General features: G+C 49.2%; 1 protein-coding gene across 1 annotated transcript in view; it reads right to left on the reverse strand.

Moving 5' to 3' along the window:
* ed (hemicentin protein echinoid) overlaps positions 1-21,417 on the reverse strand; it is a 105,911-nt gene extending 84,494 nt beyond the window's left edge. The window contains exon 1 of the mRNA XM_076370514.1: positions 20,832-21,417. Coding sequence (XP_076226629.1) covers positions 20,832-20,937 — 106 coding nt within the window. The 5' untranslated portion in view covers positions 20,938-21,417. The remainder of the gene's footprint in view (positions 1-20,831) is intronic.
* Positions 21,418-23,730: the final 2,313 nt, after the last annotated feature.

Below are 23,730 nucleotides of genomic sequence, written 5' to 3' on the forward strand. Positions count from 1 at the left end.
AGGAAGACGGACGACCACTTTAAACCGGGATTACCGCGATCGTTCGGGGGCACGTCCGGTTTTCCCGCGGATCGACTAGCCGCTGCCCTCCCCGCATCCTTCCGCGACGCTTAACCGAAACCCTGAAACGTTTCTTCGTTGTTCCTCCGTTAGACTCGGTAAACGCGGCTGTTCCCAATTTCTGCCATTTCCTTAGCGCAGTTCCACGTGAACACTCGAAACTGTATCTGGGTTAGGTCGTGATCAACAAGCTTCGACAATGGAACCGCGGAAAAATAATCTGAAAATAAGGGAAGTCTATTTACCTGAAGTTCTGAAGAGAAAACGGAGAGAGGAAAAGTTCCGTAACCTTTGACCCGAGAATCGTCATTACTCTCGTAACGTTGAATTTTATATTTATATATTTCTAATAGGATTAGATGGTTCAATGATACGAGAGTAATTGTGATTCTTGGGTCGAAGGTTACGAAGCTTTTTCTATATTTATATATTTCTAATAGGAATAGACCATTCCGTTAGATTCAATCAGAACAATTCTGCTTCGAAGGAATATTCTTCGACATTCACCCTTCCAACTCTAAACAGAAACCAGAGAAACAGAGAAAAAGCTCCGTAACCTTCGACCCAAGAATCATCATTACCCTCGTAATATTGAACCTTCTATTTCTATTAGAAATAGATTAATATATCATTCTATTATATTCAATTCCTCTTCGAAGAAATATACTTCGACATTCAACCCTCCAACTCTAAATAGAAACCAGAGAAAAAGACAATAGCTCTGTAACCTTCGACCCAAGAATCATCATTACTCTCGTAACATGAATCTTCTATTCCTATTAGAAATATATAAACATACCATTCACCCTTTAACACTAAACAGAAATCAGAGAAAGAGAGAAAAAGCTTGGTAACTTTCGACCCAAGAATCATCATTACTCTCGTAACATGAACCTTCTATTCCCATTACAAATATATAAATATACCATTCCATTATACTCCATCATAACAATTCCGCTCTGAAGAAACACACTTCCACATTCACCCCTGCAGTTGCATAGGCTCCGGCAGATTTCTATCATTAAACACCGTAAACCCGCAGGCACGGACCGTTAAAATTACGTGGCTTAATGCGGCCGCCTACGCAAACACACACGATCGAAGCATTTCGTCGCTCTTCTCGTCGGTCGTAAAGCAGAAATTCGCGTGCTGCGTACCGGCATATCAATATTAAGCTCACTGAACGTTAACAAACATCCTAATTCAGTTTCCCATGCGAAAGGGAACGAAGCTCGATCCCAGCTCGCGTCTCGAGCGAATTTTCTGAGAAACCCGTGACAACCCTGCGGACGAGAGCCGAGATCGCTCGGCTGGATCGCTCGCCGGCGTTTTCCCCCGTTGTTTCCTCGTCGGGCTGGGATCCTGGACACGAACCGAGGGCGAAAAGAGAGCGAGGCACTCGTAACCGCTGACCGAGGCTATCGATCGAATCGCTCGACGGAGCACCGTCGTCTCCGGCCGCGAGGACTCGTCCTCCTCGCTTTTACGACGATATTATTAGCGCGCCCGGCGTCGCTCGCGCGAAACGGCCCCGTGGAAACGAGCTGACGAGATAGCCGCCGCTCGCGGACCGCCGTCTGTTTCCGTTCGCCCGGAACACGGGATCGTTCCGCCACGTTCTGCGGCCCCCTTCCCCCGGCCGCCCCTCGCCCGACCCCAACGGCGAGCCACCCTGACCTCTTTCGCGCGATACCGGACACGCGGGATCGAGTGGCTCTCTCGATCTTTCTCCGTTTCTAACCGGCGCCCGCGCCCCCTCCGCTCGATCCCCCCCCTCACCGGTAATTTACGTCCACTCGACGGATCGACTCGTAAAGCTCGTTCGCCCCCCTCTCGCCGCGGCCCGGTCGAGGACACTTAATTACCCGACGACGGACGCTCCGCCGAGCTATCCGCCCTGATCCCTTGTTATACCTTCGTTCGACTTTCAACGGGACTTTCGACGGCTCCCGATAGGACTCTGCATTGCGGATTTTGTTCCTTTCGCTCGGCCTCCCGCGGGACCGGCGCGGTTCACTTGGGTTTTTGCGGCCGGGTTCCACGGGCATTGTTCCGCGATTGTTAGGGCGTTCGGCTGCTCGCGCTCGGCCGGCGATTGTTGTCGGCAACGGTGAACGGAAAAATGGAGTTGCGTGTTTATCGGCCGGGCAAACATTGACTTTGACGGTTAAATATTGACGGGGGAAAGTTAATATCCAGTATCAATCCGGAGGAAATTGAAATAATATTTGGCCTCGCCGGGGGAGCGGCCTCTATTGATGAGCGCGAGTTCGAGCCACGGCCGGCTCCTATAGAAATTATCGAGTGAAATGGATTTGATATTTCTGGCGATCAAACACCGGTAATTCCCGAGTAACGCGGCGACCGCGGTCGCGGGGTCGAGTCTCGCTTCCTTGACCCCCCGACGTCCGCCGGAGCTGTAACTAACATTCCCGCAGCGTGCAATTCAATTGTAGCTTACATCGCATTATGCCGCTCGCGTTTCCATTTTACACAGGAGCACAGAGATCCGCGGTGCGCTGCGCTCGCGACTTTCCGCCTCATGTAAAAACCCACCCCAAGGCTTCCACGCGGCTCGTCCACGCGAGTCCCGGAGTTAATGCTTTTCCAAGGAACACCGGCGTTCCCTCGAGGCGGGCGAAGCAGGACTAAAGAGAACCAGAAAACAACCGAAAAAGAATAACAGGCGAACGGAAAAAGAGCCATCAACACTAATAAATTCACCCGACAACCTCACCCTTCGCTCGCCCGACCTCTGAACCATATTCACTGTTTGAGTAGCTGCGCGATCGCGTTTCTTCGGTACACTACCTAAAAGTGTCAACCTATCGGTTCGTAGAATCCAATGAAGTTTACTTATTCCCCTTCCTTCTATTTATTTCTGTTATGTAGTATCTAGAAGTTTTAGCGTAGGTTAAGGTATTTTTAGGAAGAGCGAATGTAAGATTGAGTGTGAGTGGACAGGATTTAAAACGGTCGAGGGAAAGTGGTCTGCTCAACGTCGCGGACCCAAGATTGCAGGGCCAGTTTTCCAGGGGTGCACCCGAGTGTTTGTGATGTGTGCGTGTGAGAAGAATGCTTGTGGGGGAGAGAATGATTTTTGGAAGGGAATGTCTGTGAGAGAGTTGCGAGTTGTACTTGTTACTTGTTGTCCGTGTTGTTTCCATATTTTATTAGATACATATATTTATTCCTAGCTCTCGATTACTCAAGATCCACTCCTTCATTATCTATAATATAGCAACGCTATACTCTGTTAACCACTCGCGGTGGAAAGAAATTCACGGGTGCGCGTGCCAGAACAGTCAACTGTAACTGCGAGACGTCGCACGGAGTTCGACGTGTTCTAGAAGAGAATCTAAAGACGCGTCAACTGGTGAAATTACACATGTATAAATACTAAATTTCTTTACTACTAATCTTGCATATCATATTTTTCAAAACATTTTGGAAATGACATTTCCGTGACAGTTACTCAAGATCCACCTTTCATTATCTATACTACAGTACCACTATAGTAATTGCCTGCTTAGAAACGGAAATACGATCGCACTATATAGACTCCTTCAATCTAAAAATAGAAAAGCGTCAGTTTCCCAGCTGAAACGAAAGAAGCGCGACCGCGTATTTCGACCGTTTTCGGAAAGACCCGTGACACAAGCGGTTAATTGCAGTCCCCTTGTACCACCGGAGCTATCATCCCCCATCCGAACCTCCGACTCATTCCGTTCATGACTCCAAGCCGTGCATTACGCGAGCATTCGGCCGACATCGAGCGCGCTCTAAATAAACGATAACCGCGTCGAGCGGGCATGCTCAAACTCCCGGGGACGAGCATATTCAAAAAGTCACACCCCGAACCCGGAAGAGCGAGCCGCGACCCGCACGAACGGCGCGGCCACTCGTAAACTCGGCCTTATCCGCGAGCAGACATTAGCGTCGTAATGGAGGGTCCGCGTGTCGAGTGAAATCCGTGCGGGGCATCGGTGGAAAATCGATAAGCGCTAACGAGCAGCGAAAAACCTTCTTCCGGGTCGCGTTCGCACGCTGCCGGCGTCCGTCCGCCCTCCCGTCGAACGCGCGACCCGCGTCCGCGGCCGGCTGTAATGGGGAAAAAGAAAAACCGAAGGAGTGGGGTCTCGACCGGTCGGTCGGTTGTTAAATTCGAGTCCCTCGAAACTGGTAACCACAAGGCGCGCGACCCGCGAGGCGCGGCTTGTCGTGCCGGCTCCGCAGGGCCCGCGACACGCGCGCGTATCGGCGACAAGGGTTCAGCGCGGAATAATTTCACTTTGCGGCGCATGATAAGCCCCCGGGTGCATGTTACGCCGGCCCGGCCGCGTATGATTGCGGAATCGCGTGATCCCTTCGTCTCTCTTTCTCTTGCTTTCACTCTCTCTCCGTCTGGCTCGCTTTCGCTGTCCTTCTTGGACGCTGTGGTTCTGGGACGCGTAAGCTCGGCCCTTTCGCAGGCCGTTGAAACCTGACCTAAAGCTGCGCCAGACGAAAAGCGCACCACTGGAGGAACGTCTGTGATCGTCGGTCGGCGGAAGGTCCTCGGACACGTTGGAACTTGCGGCGGTACAAGCATCGCGATGGTTTAAGCCTTTCATTGTTTGAGTGCAGTGTTGCTTGGGAGACTTAACCCTTTGCACTCGAAAGTTTTCCAGGAGTGTTCAGAGTTTGCCACGATGTTCTTTGAAACTAACGAGGAAGCATATACGAAGGACAGTTATTTTATTTCAATATTTCATACATTGATGCATCGTACAAATAATATTATACATAAGACTTTATAATTTTGCAAATCGAATCCAGTGACTGAAAGTCACCTCTCGAGTGCAAAGGGTTAAATTCATTGATTACAATGATGCCCGTGTCACAGGATGTGACTGAAGTTTGAATCGTTCGATGCAGTTTGCTTGAGATTTGAAATTGGAGTAGTTTTAACAGGTTCAACTTGATTTTTTGGTACTATGCGAGCTTGTTTAGCTGGTAGCTTACGTGGTAAGATCTACGAAACGGTAGTTATTGATCGACGTTCGACAATTGATTCCTGAATCACTGGAAATCTAACGTTCGATCAGCATCCGATACTCTCGAGCGTCGCGAGGGCACGGACGCGTCGACGCTCGGTTGGAGAGTTTGAAAATTCGAATCGCTCGGGACAGGAGTTGATCAACTCTCGACTGTACCGAAAGTCTCGAAGCGTTCACCGAGATTTGGCTCGAATTCAAGACCTTCGAGGAAATTCGAATCGGCCCGCGTGGGATTCAATGAACTCTCGAACGTCGCGAAAGTCCCCGGAGCCTCTACGAAATTTGGCTCGAATTCAAAACTTCCGAGGCGTTCGGCGGTATCGAGTCCCGGCCGCGGCGGTTCGAATTTTTCGCCGCGTGTTCGGAATGATTCGATGTCTCGATAACCCCGCCGCTGCTTCGGGGGTAACGCTGGATGGGTGCCGGGCGGGCGGCATTCAATGGAATTGGCAGGATGATGGAGACGCGACAGACATCTTTTTACCGCGGCAGGTGGAGGGGTTTTCCTCGAGGAAACCTATTAGGCGGCGGGACGGGAGGAGATAGGGGATGAAGCGCACCCGCGGGAACCGGTATCGGCGGCGAGGCCTTTTGTCGGCGTCGCTTCTGCCGGATGCTTCCTCCGCGGGACACCTGTGTTTTGATCATCTTTCGCACAATGCCGCGGTTTTATCACCGCGCCGCGATGAGCTCTTCGATTGCGTTCGCGGCGTTGTGCAGCCGTCGCCGAGACATAGAGGTGGTCGTAAATTAATACGCTCGCTGCTAGTGGATTCTCGAGGTTAGAGCTTTCATAACGACGACGCTCCGCCGAACGCGTCCCACTCTTTCGGCGGAATTTGTATAAAACCCGAGGGTCGTTGATCCTCGCAGCGCCGTTTCACGCGCTATGGCGTACACTAAAAATTTTCGTAAAATCAGACTCACCTCTCCGGATGCGAAAGGATTGACGCAAATGACGACGATAGCGAACGCGTTAAACTTTTAAGGTAGGAGCTAAACTTTATAGAATCTGTGCCGATAGGTGTTCCAGGCTTTCGAGCCGTATCAAAACTGCGGATCACGGTTCCCGGCGCTAAGGGGATCGCGTTCCCGTCGATTCGCTTGTCCTACCCCCTCGAAACACGTTCGCTCCAACGGCCGGCTGATTTTACGATCTATCTATACCCCGGCGACGACTGCAAACGAGTATTCCTTGATTTTTATGGATCTCCATGGGGAAGATGGGCAGCCGTTGATCCTGGAACGACGTTTACACGAAAGAAACACGCGGCCGGGCGCGCTCGGCGATAAATAAACACGCGTTCCCCGATGGCTGTTTGCTTTCCCAAAGGGGTTGCGGCCGGCGCGTTAAAACGGGACTTTAAACCGGTTAATCGCGGGGTGTCTAAATCACATTCGGAAAATAAACAGGCTGATATGAGGTCGACCAGGATTTCATTAACGTCGACGTGTGTTACAACGTGCCCGCCTTCTTTCGCGATTACAGCTATTAAAAGCCTACAACTTTCCACGAAACTCCTCGATAGATCCATACTCGATCTAACGTACACGCGAATAAATCGTCATCTCAACGATCGTTACATACTCCCATTTCCTGCAACGAAATTAGCAACTAATTCAACAACTCAACAAGATCTTTCGCGGTTTCAAAGGACTTCTTGCCGGGCTCCGAACAAAAAGCCGTCCATTTCTGACGCGTCTACGCCGGAAGCGGAAGCGTCGCGGCCCAGGGGAATCGCAGGCACAACGACACCTTTTATTTTATTTTCTCAAACGCAGACTGACAACGGCGGCGCACTCGTCTCCGCGCATTTTCATTTTAATTGCTTCAAGAGCTTCCCGGCCGTCGGAGCTCGCCGAGCGTCGGAACCTTGCACGCGCCTCTGTGTCTGTCTATTTATCTCTCTGTGACCCGTGCACTCCTGCGTACGCTCACGCACAGACACGCTGTAAACCCGACAGCGCCCGCTGCACCGGCGTAAACGTGGCCTACGACGCGGAACCGGCCCTACGTTAGGGCCATCGACCGTGCGCGGCCGAGACTCTCGCGGCCGGCCATGTTTCCTCGGGCTTCCCCGATTGCATCGCGGCCCGCCGCCGCCGTCGTTCCAACGGCTCGATCTCCAGCCCCCGATATACCGGCGAATGTATGTCGAATTTTTTTGCCCCCGAGCTGGCGAACCGCCCCGCGTCGATCGAATGCGAGGGTATTTTAGGGCCGATACCGACGACGCGAATACCCGCGAGAATCATTCCTGTCTATAGGTATACACGTCGGGCTGATAGAAAGAAGTTGCCTGCAATGGCACGGAATCAGACAAATGGCGTAGAAAGCGAATTTCTCTAAGTGATCAGCGTTTCTGATGTATCAGCGTTAACGGTAACTGCCGAGCAGTGAAATTGACATCTTGAAACGTGATGGGAATTATGAGAGTGTGTTTATTGAGAGGTTGTTTGATATGGAATTCAGTTCTCGCGTTGCTAAGCCAATTTCTTTAATGGTTTCCAGGAGAGACGTTTACCTTTTTAACGCTTTGTACTCCAGTTTTTTAATAGAGACACTCAACGGTTTTTAATCAAATACCGACATTCTTTCGAACTGACTTAACGAGAAATCGCACGTAAATTAATGAAAGTGGCTGTTTTAATATTTTACATGTCGATGTATAATATAGAGTTTAATATTAAATGTCAAACTCTATAATTTTGCTGTGTCAAATCAATTGGCGACTGAGGTGCCTATGGAGTGCAAAGGGTTAATAATTGCGAGAAGGAATCAGAATAGATCAGTTCCGGTGTTTTAGTTAATATTAGGGTTGCTGCATAGATCAGAATTATTTCTAGTTTCACTTTAGGATTGAGTATAGAAGACTTATAATTCTTCTGAGAGATTAGATAAATCATTAAATATTAAACGGGTATTCTGAAACGAATTGATTAATGAAGATCCAAATGTCACGTACAATAGGAACAATAATCCAAAGATATAAGAGAAGCGGAAACTAATCGATCTAATTGCTCGGTAATTAAGCCTGAAATAATAAAAACCACGGCACCTTTCACCCCCGGCCAATTAGAGCCCATTTCTCTCAGGTGTATTCTTTCTATCATCGCGCGCCACGTTAACAGAGGGCGAGGAAGGGCGGCGGATGGTGCCCTGCGGGGTGGCGCTTGTAAATACGAGCGATGCCGATAAATCTACCGGCGGGGATCCATAAATAGCCGCGATACGTGCGATCGCGATACATCGGAACGCGGCCGCGTCTCGCAGCCTGGGGTGCGCGTCCCGCGAAAAGGCGGAGGAGGCGGCGGAGTTGGCCGCCGGCCAGCGGATATTTTCGTAGTATCGCGGTGTACACAGCGGTGCATGCGGCCCTGCGCCGTTCCGTAACCCCGGTCGTCTCGGCACGGGCTACTTAAATCACCGGGAATGTAACGTCGGTAGATTCCGGCCGAACCATCCCCGAGACGCGGCGCGTGTCCGCCCGAGGAACCGACGCCGGTGAGCGATGGTAACCCAGAAACGGATAAACCTCGGAGAAAACGAATTCGAGGGTCTGTTATTGGAGATTTAAGACCTATCGACCGTTTTTCAATGATTGATTTGCTAATCGATTGATCGGGAAATACGATGGAATAATATTGAACAAAAACGAACTCGATATCTGTTCCTTGAATGAGTCTCGAGTGAATGTTAAACGTTGATGCTTTGATTTTTGAGATTACCTGGTTTCGATGGGAAGTTAGAAGATATAGGAATTTAGTGGAGATTTATTTTTTAGATTCATTTGAAGGAATTTGATTCTTTTTGTTAAAGTTCGCAGACATAACCTATAAACGAGTCGCTCGTAGATTTTAACGATTAACTGTAGTTTTTAAGTGTCTTCGAGCCGCCGGAACATTCGGCCGTGGTTTTTTAATATGGCTTTAGTAGAGTAATTCTTGTGGTTTCTGTATTGCAGAGTTAATCACTTTGAAGAATGAATGGCTCTAATTTGAATGCGTAAATATGGCCGCCGGAGCGCAGCGTCATTTCTATGTGGCGGCCGTTGCCAGCCTGGCGGTGGTTGAAAGACGCGACACTGTAACACGTGTCTTCTAATAAAGTATTATGAAGCTGTATGAAACGCAAAGAAACACTCTGAACTGCTAAATACATAAACATGAACGTTCCGCCGAACCCGACGACGCTGACGAAGGGGATAAATATACATGACCGGTCGAATATAGTCTGCGCGCCGCCGTACAAATGCATTTGATGGCTGCTGGCTATAGTTGACGATCGTTCTCGAGAACGTTTGCACGCTGGCTGCCACTGGAAATTCATTCTTCTGTTGAAAATTACTTTCTGAGCGTCGCTGTGTTTTTATTGTCCCCCCGGCACGAAATTCTGACGCACTACTAAAGTATCATTCCGGCGCATTCGGTGATCAAAAATCTATGAGGGGGAATTAAGCTCGTGCTTCATTATTTATCTCGTTGCGAGGCGCGCTGTTACTTTGTTATTAATAATCTCCCAATGGGAAATGAAATCAAATATTCACCGCAACAGTGCAGTGCAAAATTTCCGGATTTCTATTTGCGGAATTGTATTTTCTTTCAATTGATATTAACGGAAGAATCCTCATATTCATCGAGTGCCCGTATTAATATTGCAAGCGGAGAGATTAAAAATATTAATACCCGCAATACGTATTCGCCGTATTCGCGCCGGCGCGAGGCAACCCCTGAATAATTTACATTTTTGTTCATTTCCGGCCAAAAACGTGGAAACAAGGGAACCGCCACAGCGATCCTGTTGTTACTCGAAACCTAATTCACCGTAAACCCACCGCTGTAACGTTGCATCCCGCAAAATCCCCTACCACGAATTCTCCGCAGTCAAAAGATTTTAAGTAGACATTACCAAATATAAATGTCACTTAATTCTCTCCAATCCGAATCGAATATTACTCTTGTCATTAATTACAATGCTTCAAAGTAACCGAGCCGCGTCTCTGGCCAAGCATAATTTTCATTAATCACACACAACCTCATTACCGATATCGAATAAGTATCAGAAGCGAAATGGAAAAAGGCACGAGAGCCGACCAATTAGAGCCGCATACCTTTCAGAGTTCATCTCCTGACCAACAGTACAGATCACGCGTAGCCCCTAAACGGCGCTGAAAGCCGAGCGGGCGCGAGCCGGTTAAAATGGGCCGACGTAAGCGTGAAACGAGCCGGAAATCGGGCAACGAGCGCGACCCGGTCGGCCTCGAAGAGAACACGAGGGATACGCGTATACGAATCCAATTACGCGGGATGGAGACTTCGCGTACCCTCGGTCCAATTAACGGGAAAACTAATTTTCACGCGGCGAAATCCGCGCTCGCCGCGCACACCCTTTTTTTCCCCACCCTTCCCTCCTTTGTCCCCGCATCGGAACCTCTCGCGCGCACACTTTCTCTCTCATTTGCAGCGGGGCGGTGAGAGTGCTCACGGATTCGGCGCCGCACCGCGCCGCGCCGCGCCGCGCCGCTCGGTCTCTGTCGGTCGGCCGCTCATTCCGTTGAATTTAATTTAGCACTTACCGTATTGCTCGGGGCACGGCCAACCGTTTAACCGCCTAACGCCTTCGTCAAGTCGCCGAGGGCGACGGCCTGGCGAATTTCCGTGGACGCAAGCGTTTGGATTCGAAACCCGTCGAACACCCTCTCCTTCCCACTCACACTCTCTCTCCCTCACTCTCTCTCTCTCGTGAAAGCCTCGATTCGCAGCGGCCCGCGAACAAATCGAGCGGAGAGCGCAAGGCGAACGCGCGTTCGACCGCGTCCCGCCGCGACGCGGAAAGCTGCCGCGATTCTCTTTCCCCTATTTTTTTTATTTCGGGCAATCGGTTTTCCCCGTCCCGCGCGCCCGGCGTTCCCGACACCCTCCGCCCCGCGAGCGGAATAGCGGCGAATTCCGGGGACGCTTTCGATATCGTTTTCCAGGCCGCGCGCGCGACGTCGATTTGCCTCGGGAGTTGGATTAACGGCAGCGCTCGCTCGCGAAACGAAACTCTTTAAAATCGACCGGATGCCGCCACCCCCGCCGCCAGATTCGGATCGCCGCTCCACCGATCCGCTCCCGCGGCAGGATTGCGAAGCAATCGCGGCCAAGCAAATGACGATCGTTCGCATTGTTGCCGGGGCGAACGTGTTCCGCGGATGGATTTGAACCAGTTCTCGCTTCCTTTTCCCCTTTTTTCGTCGATCGTCTGTCCCTTTCACTCTCGATCTTCACTCCCACCTCCCCCCCCCCCCCCGCCGTTTCTCTCTATTCTTCTCTCTTTATCGGCGTCTCTTTCCGTCCCTCTTCTTCGCGAGTGTTCTCGTTAGAGGATCCACGGCGATCCGACAATTACTCGCGATCACAATGGCGGCGCGGCTGTGTTTCGAGGCCTCTGCTCGCCGAAAAAATGGCCGCCGGCGGTATTGTCGCGCGGCGGCCTCGCATTAAGATATAATGGAACATAAACATCGAGCGAAACGTTCCTCAGCCGACGCGGAGGGCCGTCGCGAGCGGACCGCGCGGACGAGCAACGGTGTAAATGATACGTTACGATATTTATGAACTAAGCGGAAACCCGCGGCGGACTGCACGCTGATAATTGAACGGGTTGCGGCCGGCAGATAAAGCGAACGGATCCCGCGGAGCATTCGTTTAATTACTTCGGCTCCGGGATGTTTTGTTGCGAAATACGCCGGAGACTTACCCGCTCGTCGGCGCTGCCGGATTCGGTGTTTACCCGGACGCGTTCAATTTTGTTCTGACGCGGTTTCTTTGAAGCTCCGCTCTGGAAACGTGCACGCGCCGCTTCGATCTCGCGGATTGACTTCAGTCGGGCTCCTACGGGGTAGCCGAATGACAGACTCGCAATCACGTTTAACCGTTACGTTCTAAATAAAAGTGATTTTCCATCGATCTTCCCTCTCATCGACGCGCGTCCGTGGAGATTACGTTCGAGCGGTTTTTCTTTTGTCGGTTGTGGGATATTGGACAGCGTCCGGCTGTTTCGTGGAACTCGTTTGAGTTGATTAACGGTGACTTAGAAAATTCTCGACTATTTTACATCGCAATTCTATAGAGGAGGAACAATGTACTCTTGGTTCAAACTTCTCGCCATCTTTCACCCTTCTCAGGATATTCCACGGGGATGAATTTACATTTTTTCTAGGGGTTACCCCTTCAACTTGAAATTCGACTCAAATTTTCACTGTATTAGCATTCTACTTACAGTCTCGCAATTTTACAAATTCCCAGGTTCGATGACTTCCCTTAGAAGAAAAATCGTTCTAGTTTCCTTATTTGTTCCAAGCGTTACGTATCACCGGTGACATTTCATTTTCATATCTCTACCGACAGGTTAATTTGACTCAAACAAAATTACACATCTCGAACAATTTAAAAATTGACATAATATATATTATATATATAATGTATGTATACAACGACCTTATAAATAAAACTACGATGGATGAAAGTCAGTACAAGCAGAAAAGAAATGTAGTTTCTCTGACACTTCGAAGCGGATGAAAATGAGCCGGTGCTGTTAAGACCATTAATCGCGAGTCAGCGCGAATCACACGCATCAATTAATTCCCGCATTATGTCTTTATGCACGCGCCCGCGCCGAACGGCCGCGATTCGCGGCAATTGATCCGCGTTTCAATTAATCTCCGTTTCAATTTTCATAAGAATACCGGACAATATCGTCCCGCGGTGCCCCCTGCGGCCGGCCGCCGTTGAATACGAAAATTCATCCCCCTTGAACACGGATTTCGACATTAATTATCAACGCATAATTCCCTGATACAACCGAGCCTCGTCGTTTATCCGCGGATAAACCGCTGCGAGCGGTCAATCGCTGGAACGGTAAACACGTCATACAATGTTTCTGCGTTTTCGAATGTAACGCAACACCCGCGCGCGCGCGCGTTCCCAACGAGCCGGAAAACAAATTAATCTCCACGTAAAAAACAAGTTGAAAACTGCACGATCGTATCGTTCCGCGCGGAAGAAACCAAGCCGAAAATCGGCGAGCGGAAAAAACTATCGGCGCGCGTCCCTGATTTATATTTCCACGGAGGTTCATCTATTTTTGAGTTATGTCGCCGATCGAGAAGCGTCTTGCGCGGCGGTGCTCGTTCCTCGAACGCCAAGTGCATCGCGGCAGATAAATTACTCCGCGACACGAATTCTCGGTCGTACCGCTCCATAAACAAGATATCTCGCGGTGTAACGTCTCTAGTAGTTATGAATGTTCCTTTATTAACGCGCTGAATGGTTTGGAGGTGATCGGTGGACCGCGAATCGAATTACTGCGGTTCATTCGGTTGAACGGTGATTGTTTATAAATATCTCTGTATTACACGTAATACGACTGTTCAGGGTATCTTCTTATTCTTTCGAACTGAGGAACAAAGCGATGTCACGATAAAATATAAACAGATAAAAATCTAAAGTTCATTAATGTCGATCTTATTCTCTCGTGTCAGTGGATTGTTGAGATGGGAACAAGTCCACGGTGTGAATCACACTAGTTTCTCGTAATTAACAAGCTCAAAGGTTCGTTTCCTTACATCGCAACAATCCCAACAATCCTCTGCACTTTCAGAAAGATCGAAATATTTCCTTTATCGCATATTTATGACTGATGCTCGAATGTCTCTCATTATACTCCGACTTCGCCAAGCTCTCCCTACTCCGGATCGACGAAGAAGCGACAAAATGTCATCTATAACGCGCGATAACAATGCAATTCAATCAAAAGACTTAATATCATATTCCGGCCGGTTTCCGCGTTCAGCTCCGTGAAACTGCGCGACGTCGACCCGTCAACTCCGGCGAATCCGGTTTTCGTCCTCAGTGTTCCGAGTTCGAAGAAAAATTAATTATATCTATCACGGCGCCGGAATATTCCACGTGGTAAACTGCGGATCCCGAAACTCGGCAGCCCGTCACGGAAAACGCGTCGCCGCAGTTCACAGCCGACGATAAACTCTGCGGGTCCCGGGCGAAGAAGATTCTTCGGTTATTGCCACGCCGGGAATGCCCGGCCTTCTAATTTGTCCGGGGGCGAGAGAATTTTCCAGGGGGAAGTTGGGTCTGCGCGCGGGAGGCCTGCTGTCACCGGCGCCGTTAATTCCCGGCGAAACTCCATTGCCGCTCCATAATCATGGCTCCAGCGCCCTTAAGTCGGCCTGATTTATAGACGACTCGCTCGCGCCCCCGGAAACCACCCCCGCGTTTCCTCCGGGCTCGAGCGTTAAGATTTCGCAGCCGACGCAGCTCGCGCGGAATTAGCGGCTGCTCTCAACGGAACCCCCGCTCGTCGAGAATCGAAAAGCAGACGAAAAAGAACTGCCAACGTCGAATTTTTCTGGGGAAGGTTATATTACGGCGAACCCTTTGCGATTTTATTCTAATGTGACTCGATGTCAGTTTTCGTGGGTGTGCTCTGTTAACGCCTTGCCTTGATGATTCAACAAATATATATATATATATATATTACTCTATTTATTCGAATTCAGAGTAAACGTTATTCCTCTGTAATCAATTATTATGCTTGAAAGGAAATATAGGTGTAACATATGCTTAGAATTTTTCTCTTTTTCTATGAAATTATTAATGACAGTAGCCGTATCGATCACAGTTGAGAAGGAAATCATAGGCCAAGGGGTTAATACGTGGATTAAAAATTATTAGAAAGAAGTATTGTTTACTCTTCTCTAGAAGCTATCTATTTTCCATTTCAAATATAATATCGTAGTAACACAGTTATCAAAGAAAAGATGCAAGAGAAATTCGCGCAAAGGGTTAACGATGTCATCTTTCTACATTACCGATGACGCTTATCGACAGGACAAGAATAGCGAAGACAATTTTTCAGTTTCGACACGTAGCAAGAGAACGTTGCACGTCTGAATTGAAATTCTCGAAGCCGGGCGCCGTCGGAACGGAAACAAGAAATTACTCGGAATATCGAAGGAACATTCGTCGGATATTCGAACGAATGTCGGATACATTAATTGTCGCGTTCGCCGAGCAAACAAGGGCATTCGCGGCAACTACTCCGTACTTTAAATTATCCACGTTTCTAGCGCCGCGCAATAACTTCGCCGCGGTAATGAATATTAAAGCGACTTTTCAAGTTCTCGAATTTACGCGCGACCCGCCCGCCCGCCGAACTTCGGCAACCACTCTATTAGCGGATGATTATTTATTCGCGATACAAATTGAAACACTTCGAAAACTGTTCGACTGCTCGAAGTCGGCGGGCACGCTGGCGTGCCAATAACGTCTGTCAAAATCGACGCCCGTCGTCTCGTCGACGTTCCACGCGGAAAATCGCGGCGCGCGCTCGCCCGCCCCCTGTCGCCGCGCGACCTTCCCGTCCCCCGCGCCCCTCGGAAACGCATTAAACATCAACGGATCTCGACTAGCCGGCCATGCTTTTAATCAGGCTAATGCGTAGCGTCGAGTTATCCCGCGGTTCGTTTCCCTACCGCCGTCGAACGCCCGCCCGCGCGCGCCGACCGCCCCCGTTGTCGGGTAACGTGCACGCCGACACGCGAAAACCGAGCGACGGATCGTCGCGTCGGTCAACGAGGATCGAAGAGTTCCCGTAGGAAATACTGCAATCGTCGAAACTGGAAAATCTTCCTCTGTTCTCCTGAGCGAACGCGATTCAGCCGGTTCAATGCAACGAAAGTTCAACGTTTTTCACGGAAAACTCCTTCGCGAGGGTGAATGCAATTTTATCTCCTAATGGAGCAACGCCGACGTATAAACGGCATGCTTTTGCTTACTGCAATCTGTATATAGCGTTTTATCGTTCCATGGCTGTTATTCTTGGAATATTTACAATTAACGCGTTAACCCTCTATGGGCCGAATTTCGTTTCGTGATTATAACAAAATTTATGCAGTATGAGATTAATAAGTATCAACATATGAACACGAATTAAAAATGTATTCAATAGTTTTAATAATTTTATCAAACGAATATATTTCATAAACGTTTGTAATGTTTATAAAATTTATGCGTCAAACCGACGCACTCCGTGAACCCAGCGTTAACTGATAAAGCGGACGTGTCGGATCTTCCCGAGGAAAATCTAGTATGCTATTTATGTAACGCTGATACCAATGGATTAAGTTCAATTTTTCTTTTGCAAGTAGCCGTCGATAACGGCAGTCATCCGTAACGCCGATAACATTGACGGACGACATCGTTACGACACAACGTTCGATGTAATATCACGTAACTTTCTTCTTCATCTTCCCACTGAAAAATTTGATGATGGCACTCGCGGTATTTCCCGGGAATACTCTCCGATTCATCAGGTTCCCGAGGATCCTCGCGATGGCCGCGGCGGAGGGATTTATACAGTCTCGAAGACGGGGATCTTCGAGTTCGAAAACCGCGGGAGACGGGTTCCCTCGGCCGGAAAAGCCCGGAGACCGCGCGACGATACGCGAGGGTAAATGGAAATTTATTCTCGGACCGCTGTGCGCCCGCCAACGGCATAAATCGTGCTGTTGCGCGACGAATTAACCCTTTCGGGGCTCAGTGAAATAAGGGAGAATAGTGAAAAAGGGGCCGCGCGTTTCCTCGGATGTTTTGCGGCGGGTGTTCGTTCTAATTAATACGGGCGAGCGGGCTTCTTTCGGGTTCCTTTATCTTCACGATTGAATTTCTCGGTCTTAATGCTAATGATAATGGAGAGCGAGGAATAAACATGGAAATATTGCAAGTTGGTGATCCAAGTTAGTCTCTAATGGAAATTCTGATTACCCCGTATTCATTTCTTAACTGTGCTCGATGTAAGTACTTTGCCTTTAACCCTTTGCACGAGTGGTGACCTTCAGTGAGTACCTGATATAGCGAAATTATCAAATCTTGTGAATAATAAACTTACAATGCATCAATACGAGAAATATTGAAATAAAACAACTTATTTTCTTAGCTTATGTTCTCATTAATTAGATTCAAAGAATGTCGTCTATATCTGATCGGAGAATGTCGAATATTTTTAGTGAGAAACTTTCGAATGGAAAGAGTTAATGATTTGTGACGAAAGAAATAATTTTGATGCTTATTCTGTTTACGTTTATTACAAAAATGAACGATTCATAACAGAAAACTGATATTTCATTCAGAAATAATTTGTCACGAGACTGACACATATTGTATCAACGAGATAATAACAATATAGCAATATTGTTAATATAACAACGATGCCTTTTGATGCTCATCCTGTTTACGTTTACTACAAAAATGAACGATTCATAACAGAAAACTGATATTTCATTCAGAAATAATTTTTCACGACTCTGACACATATTGTTTCAACGGGTTAATAACAATATAGCAATATTGTTAACATAACAACGATGCTTTTTGATGCTCATTCTGTTTACGTTTACTACAAAAATGAACGATTGATGATAGAAAACTGATATTTCCTTTAGAAATAATTTGTCACGACACATATCGTAGAACAACGGGTTAATAACAATATTGTTAATACAATACACAGTAATATAACAACGGTGCTCCATTCTCAATGACTCTAAGCTACTCTTAAACCGGCTGCAACGCGCAGCACATCTCCGACGAGCATTTATTTCGGCGGAGCTCGTATCGGAAACGAGACAGCGTGACGACGATACGGCAACTATTTGGATTCTTCGATATTTTATTCCAGTTCACGCTTATCCCGAGAGCACGCTGTATAATAGATGCGGGTTTCATGATGCAGCGAGTGTGTATTTCAGTAAGTAATAAGTATTTCAGCACTGCGCAACTCGGTTCCGCGCTGAAACCGCCGGCGGCGGGCGCGAGTTCCTCTGCGGAACTTTAAACGTTCGTTTTCAATAAATCATCGTAGCCGGCCGACGAACAATGAGCCGGCGTCACTGTTTGCCTCCGTTACAATTCCATCGGAATGCTCATCTCCGCGCGACCCGCGAAATTTTCATTTCCGAACGGAATCGCGCGAATTTTTCGCGAACAACGCGGCCGATGTATCGCGCGGAAGTTGACGCCTCATTCCCGATTCGCTCGGCGACGAGGAGCGGACTTATCCTCCTAAGAGATCCGCGACGAAATCGAATTCTCCCGCGGGTTATCGAAATAAATTTCATTGAAATGGAAGTCTCATTTCGTTCGTCGGCCCGCGCCGATCCCTTCGGCCGGGCCGGCGGGCATTACCCGAACGGCGCATTTGAAAGTCAAATGATTTTAATATTCGTTGTTTTATACGGAATTTATGAATTTGTTCGGCCCGCTCGAAAAATAAAGATATTCCTTTACGACGCATGGAACTGCAGTCCTAAAAGCACGTAACGCGGACGGTGTTTATCACCGGCGGTGTTCATTTTTACTGCCGGCGTTTATTTTCTAATCTAGATCTATATATCCTAGTCCGGCCGGGATCGAAATATTCGCGCGCCTCGTACGAAAAACTGTTGTTTCCTGCTCCGCGCTATCGTTCGGAGCGATCCGAACGAACGCTCCTCGAACCACGCCATCGGCGGAATTACTGTCTAAAATTATTTTCCCCGAAGAACGCCGTAAAGAACCCTTGAGCGTTCCTCTATATTTCACTCGATTCCATTTCTTGCGACGCCCGACATCTCCCTTCCGAATCTCCCATGAACGCGTGCGATTCCGTGGCCCAGTTACAGACCGAACCGGCCAGTTCCGCCAATTAGCGAACTAACAAGTTAACCGTGCCCGTATCCCTGGCCACCGGCAAAGACAAAACACGTCTCAGCCCGCCTCGCGCTCGCGAACCGAGAGGGTTGGTCCCCGGGACGCGAAGTTGCGTCTTCGACGGACCGCTCGCCGATCGAGTTTCCCGGCGTCCCCGAAAAGCCACCGCGGAGGGTAGCCATAGAAATCGCGTTATTTAGGTTACGAGGAAACCCGACGACTGCGCGGGACGGAGGCGGAACGGGCGACGATTCGCGGGCAAATCCGCTTTGCAGCGCGAATTCCTGACGCGGCAGCATCGCCGGCTGCCGCCGCGAGCATCCCTCGGCCGACTTCCGGTGGCGGCTATGGAAATATCCGCGCAAGACGCCGCGCGGAGCTGATCCGCGCCGCTCCCGGATAATCCGCTGCGGCGTCTTGCCGCTCGTAAACTCGGACCTTATTCGCGCGCTCCTGGCCACGCTCCAACGCCCTTTCGCTTTCCCCCAAATCCGCGGCCGCTTATTCGCCCGGCTGAAGGTGCGTTCGGAGCGTATCTGGGACACCCCGGACGACGACCAAGTGTCGCTGGCGAGCTTATGGGGGCGAGTTGCGTGGCTACCGACATTTAACCCCCTATCGTGCCGAAGATTGCAGATAGGTTTAACGAATATAAATGTCGTCGAGTTGCCTTCAGCTCGAGCTGAATGTTTTGTTTTGTGGTGATTGATGGGGCTTAGGGTGGATTTCGATATGCAACGGGAGTTCTTTTTCTTGGAATCATTGATGAGGTCGTGGATCTTTCGTGTGTGCTTGAAGATGGTAGTGTTGGATCGTTGCGGAATATTTTGTTGCGTTTGTGGATTTAGCCCTTTGCACTCGAAGGATTTCGTCAGATTTAACATTTTCTAACTAGACAGATATTTTTTGAAATGAACTCAAAGAAAAATCGTCAGTGAATTGAGGAAGCTTCGTTATTCCAATATTGTACACACCGATGCATATACAGTTCAATATTGAATATCAAATTTCATAGTTTTACTGCATGAAATCAAGTGACTGAGAGTCACCCCTCGAGTGCAAAGGGTTAATTGCATTACGGAATGCAATTTGTTGCGTTTGTGGAATTAATCCTTTGCACTCGAAGTATTTCGCCAGATTTAACATTTTCTAACTAGACAGACATTTTTTTAAATGAGCTCAAAGAAAAATCGTCAGTGAATTGAGAAAGCTTCGTTATTCCAATATTGTACACACCGATGCATATACAGTTCAATATTGAATATCAAATTTCATAGTTTTACTGCATGAAATCAAGTGACTGAGAGTCACCCCTCGAGTGCAAAGGGTTAATTGCATTACGGAATGCAATTTGTTGCGTTTGTGGAATTAATCCTTTGCACTCGAAGTATTTCGCCAGATTTAACATTTTATAATTAGACAGATATTTTTTTAAATGAACTCAAAGCATCACAAGTAAATTGAGAAACAAAGCTTTGTTATCCCAGTATTTTAGGCGCCGATACATTATATACAGTTCAATATTGAATATCAAATTTCACAGTTTTACTGCATGAAATCAAGTGACTGAGAGTCACCCCTCGAGTGCAAAGGGTTAATTGCCTGACTTCCGATAGACCAGTTCCAGGAGCTCGATAATCCTTCATTAACGAACCCTAACTGTTCGAAACGAACATTTAATCCGAGCTTCACCAGGTTCTATCTAAGCTGCGAGCGTACCCTAACCCCCGGTCGCAGCGCCGAAGCGCGTCCAAGAATTGGCTGGCCCTCGGGCCGAGTCCCTGGAGACGCGGTGTTTCCCCTAAACAATTGGCCAGGTCGAAGAATCGACCGCGAAAAACTCGCGTAACATGCGACACGGCCGAAGGAACCTGTTGAGCCGGATAGGCTCGAGGAGGATCCTTGTCAGAGAGTTACACTCTCGAGTGGCAGGGGTCGGCGACCCGTGCGCGCGGTCTCTTGGACGGATCGGGGATCACTCACCTATGGTTCCTAGCAGCGCGAACACGCTCCAGCGGATCCTCCAGCCCGCGAGCCTCATCCCTGGATCCAGAGTCCCGGAGTTAGGGGATGAAGAGCGTCGCTCCATGCGGAGGCAGACGGAGACCGGTGAACGCCCAGCGAAATCCACAGGCACACGTATCGTACGATCCAACACTCTGCGACGCGTAGCACGAGTCTATCACAGTGTCCTAAGGACTACCGATACCGGACACATGGATGATCGTGACTGTCTACCACTGCCAACCCTCGAGGAGTCACTGGTCAATTCATCCGGCGCCGCGCGATCGGCAGCACGTCGAAACTCACGTGTTAACGGTTTTCCGCGTTCCCTCGATCGTCCTCGATCCCGTCATCACGGGGACAACGCAGGAGCGCGGGAACACGGGCTCGGCTGGCTGGCTGACCGACCGACTGGCTGCCTGCCGCTGTTGGCGGGCCACGCGGAATCGCGATCGAACGCGGGGAAGCTGCGGAACGAGCGGATCGGTGCGGAACGGAGCGTAACGCCACGGCAAGAGAGCAGCCTACCTGGCACCTTGATAGCCGGCGGTTAAGTGCGACCGCGGGCCGTTCGGCTCGCGTCTCGTTTCGCGGGCCAGCGAGCGGAAGAGAGAGAGTGATCGCGCGGCGGCGCGGCGCGCATGCCTCCGGCAAAACTTTCCTCGGCGAAGTACGCGCGCGCCGGCTCGTTTATTTCTCGCGCCACGATGATCTCTTCCCTCTACGTGCGCGCGCTCTCGTCTGCCTAGCATATCCCTGTGAAATCACCCTTTTTTTCTTCTCCTTCTTCTTCTTCTTCTTCTTCTTCCTCCTCTTCTTCGCTGTTCTTTCTTCCGTGTTCCGCCCGTTTTGCTCGTGTTGCGCCGGGAAACGCGGGACGATTGATTGATCAAAAGATATCGCCTCGGGCCGCGCGGCGCGTCGGTTTTAACGGCACTCCCGGCGAGAAGAGGTTCGCGGCTAGCTGCCGAGGGTGTTTAGCAGAACGCTTGACCCCGATCGTTTCACAGCTCAAACGCCTTCGATGCGTTTTTATTGGAAAACTAATTGCGCCGCGCCGCGCAGCGCCGCCTGGAAATGCGACCGCGTTCGTTAGACGCGCGTCGCCGGGATATTACGCGAGATCTTTCATTTCGACGCGACCTTATTATCTTTGGCACTCGCGCCGGATCTGGGACTTTTATTTATTTCGGGTTCGCGCGCGGGATAGCGGCGAGTTCGCCGCGTATTTTTAGCCTGGCCGCGCGTCGCCTGGATAATTGGACCACGCGTTCTCCGGTGGTTTTCGGATTTTCTGGGGGAACCCGCGTTGATACTGATTTCGAGTGATTTATTGGCCTGTCGCGGGATACAATGTGATTGAGCTTTTTTCACCGAGTGCGGGTTTTGCGAAAACCCGGCCGAACAATGCCGAGCGACCGCGCTTCTTCCATTCCGGCACGGAAACTGAGTGACGTTTGCCTGTTTTCACGGATAATTCTAGATTGCGCGACACAGATAACGAATATAAAAATAAACAATTAGACGAATAAATGATTCAGTTGATTCTACGAACCGATGATTGCCTGCCACTCAAACTCACACCTGTTCAGAATATTCCGAAAATAGTCGAAAGATCACGTCGGTCGATCTGCAGGCGAAGCTATCGTCGCCCGAACCAATTAAAGTCAACGCGCGCTGAGAGAAGCTAGACGCGTTCCTCTCGGTTTTCAAAAAATTCCTCTTGGCCGCGCGAAGTTTCCCAGCGTAACAAGCGTCTCGCAAATTTCCGTCGATTCGCGTTCCCTCGAAAAGCTCGTCGCCATGTTGATCGTGACTTCTCCGTTTTCGAAGTTTCCGTGTCAAACTTCTCCCGACGAGCGGCGCGCGTTTCCTTCGAGGTAGAATATTCCTCGGTCGAGGGGACGGAATTTTTTCGCCCTCCGCCTACAGGTTCGAGCTAATGCAATCGAAGAATACTTCGCGTGCGTTCGGCCGTGTCAGTCCCTTTGCGTTCCCCGCGAGGCGAATAAAAGGACGACGCGCTCGGTTACAAAGCGAAACGAGAGACTCTGTCCCGCAGGAAAAAAATCCGCGTAATAAGGACCGAGGCGCGGGAAACGCGGCGAATTTTCCGGTCGATGCGTTACAGCGATCGGCGAACACCGGCGTGCGAGCCGACAGTTGGAGCACGGTTTCCGAAATAGCCCGCCCGTAATTGTTAATATAAATGTTTCCATAAATGAAACGGTTATGAGCAACGGCGGACGGTTGCATAATTAAACCGGGGATTTTATGAATTTACGTTGAAATTGAACCGCGAGGGATATCAAACGCGCGGGAAAACTTCAGAGGCATTCGAAAAATTGGAACTGGGAATTAATAGTCCGCCGGACGAATTTCGATTATATCGTCGAACAACCGGCGGACCGGCTCCGACCCGAAGAGCGGGCGATTTTCAAGGCTGAAGCTTATTCGGTCGCGTTTGCATCGTTTAAAATTAAATTCAGACCCGATTGATGATGTATTAATTATTCGTTTCAATTATAATAAAATCGTGCCCGGACGACATCGACGACAAAGTTCGGTATTAATAAACGAATATATAATCCGTGAATAATTAATTTATTGCCGATCGTCGACGGACACCGGGACCTACATGCTTCGACCCCTGTCCTTACAATTCCCCACCCTTCGCGGGGTAATTTCGTCATTGATATCCCCGCGAGAACGTAATGAAACGCGATATTCGCTACGATTCTGCAGTTATTTCGAAAGCAATCGATCGGTGACAGCGCATTCTACGGGGTCTATCGGAGGAACAATGTTTGTCGGTTAAACTGGAAATCTCGACAACTCCGATTCACCGTTATAAATAGAGATGAAATTCGCTACCGAA

This window comes from Nomia melanderi, chromosome 9 (assembly GCF_051020985.1).
Source record: "Nomia melanderi isolate GNS246 chromosome 9, iyNomMela1, whole genome shotgun sequence".
In the NCBI taxonomy this organism is placed as follows: domain Eukaryota; kingdom Metazoa; phylum Arthropoda; class Insecta; order Hymenoptera; family Halictidae; genus Nomia; species Nomia melanderi.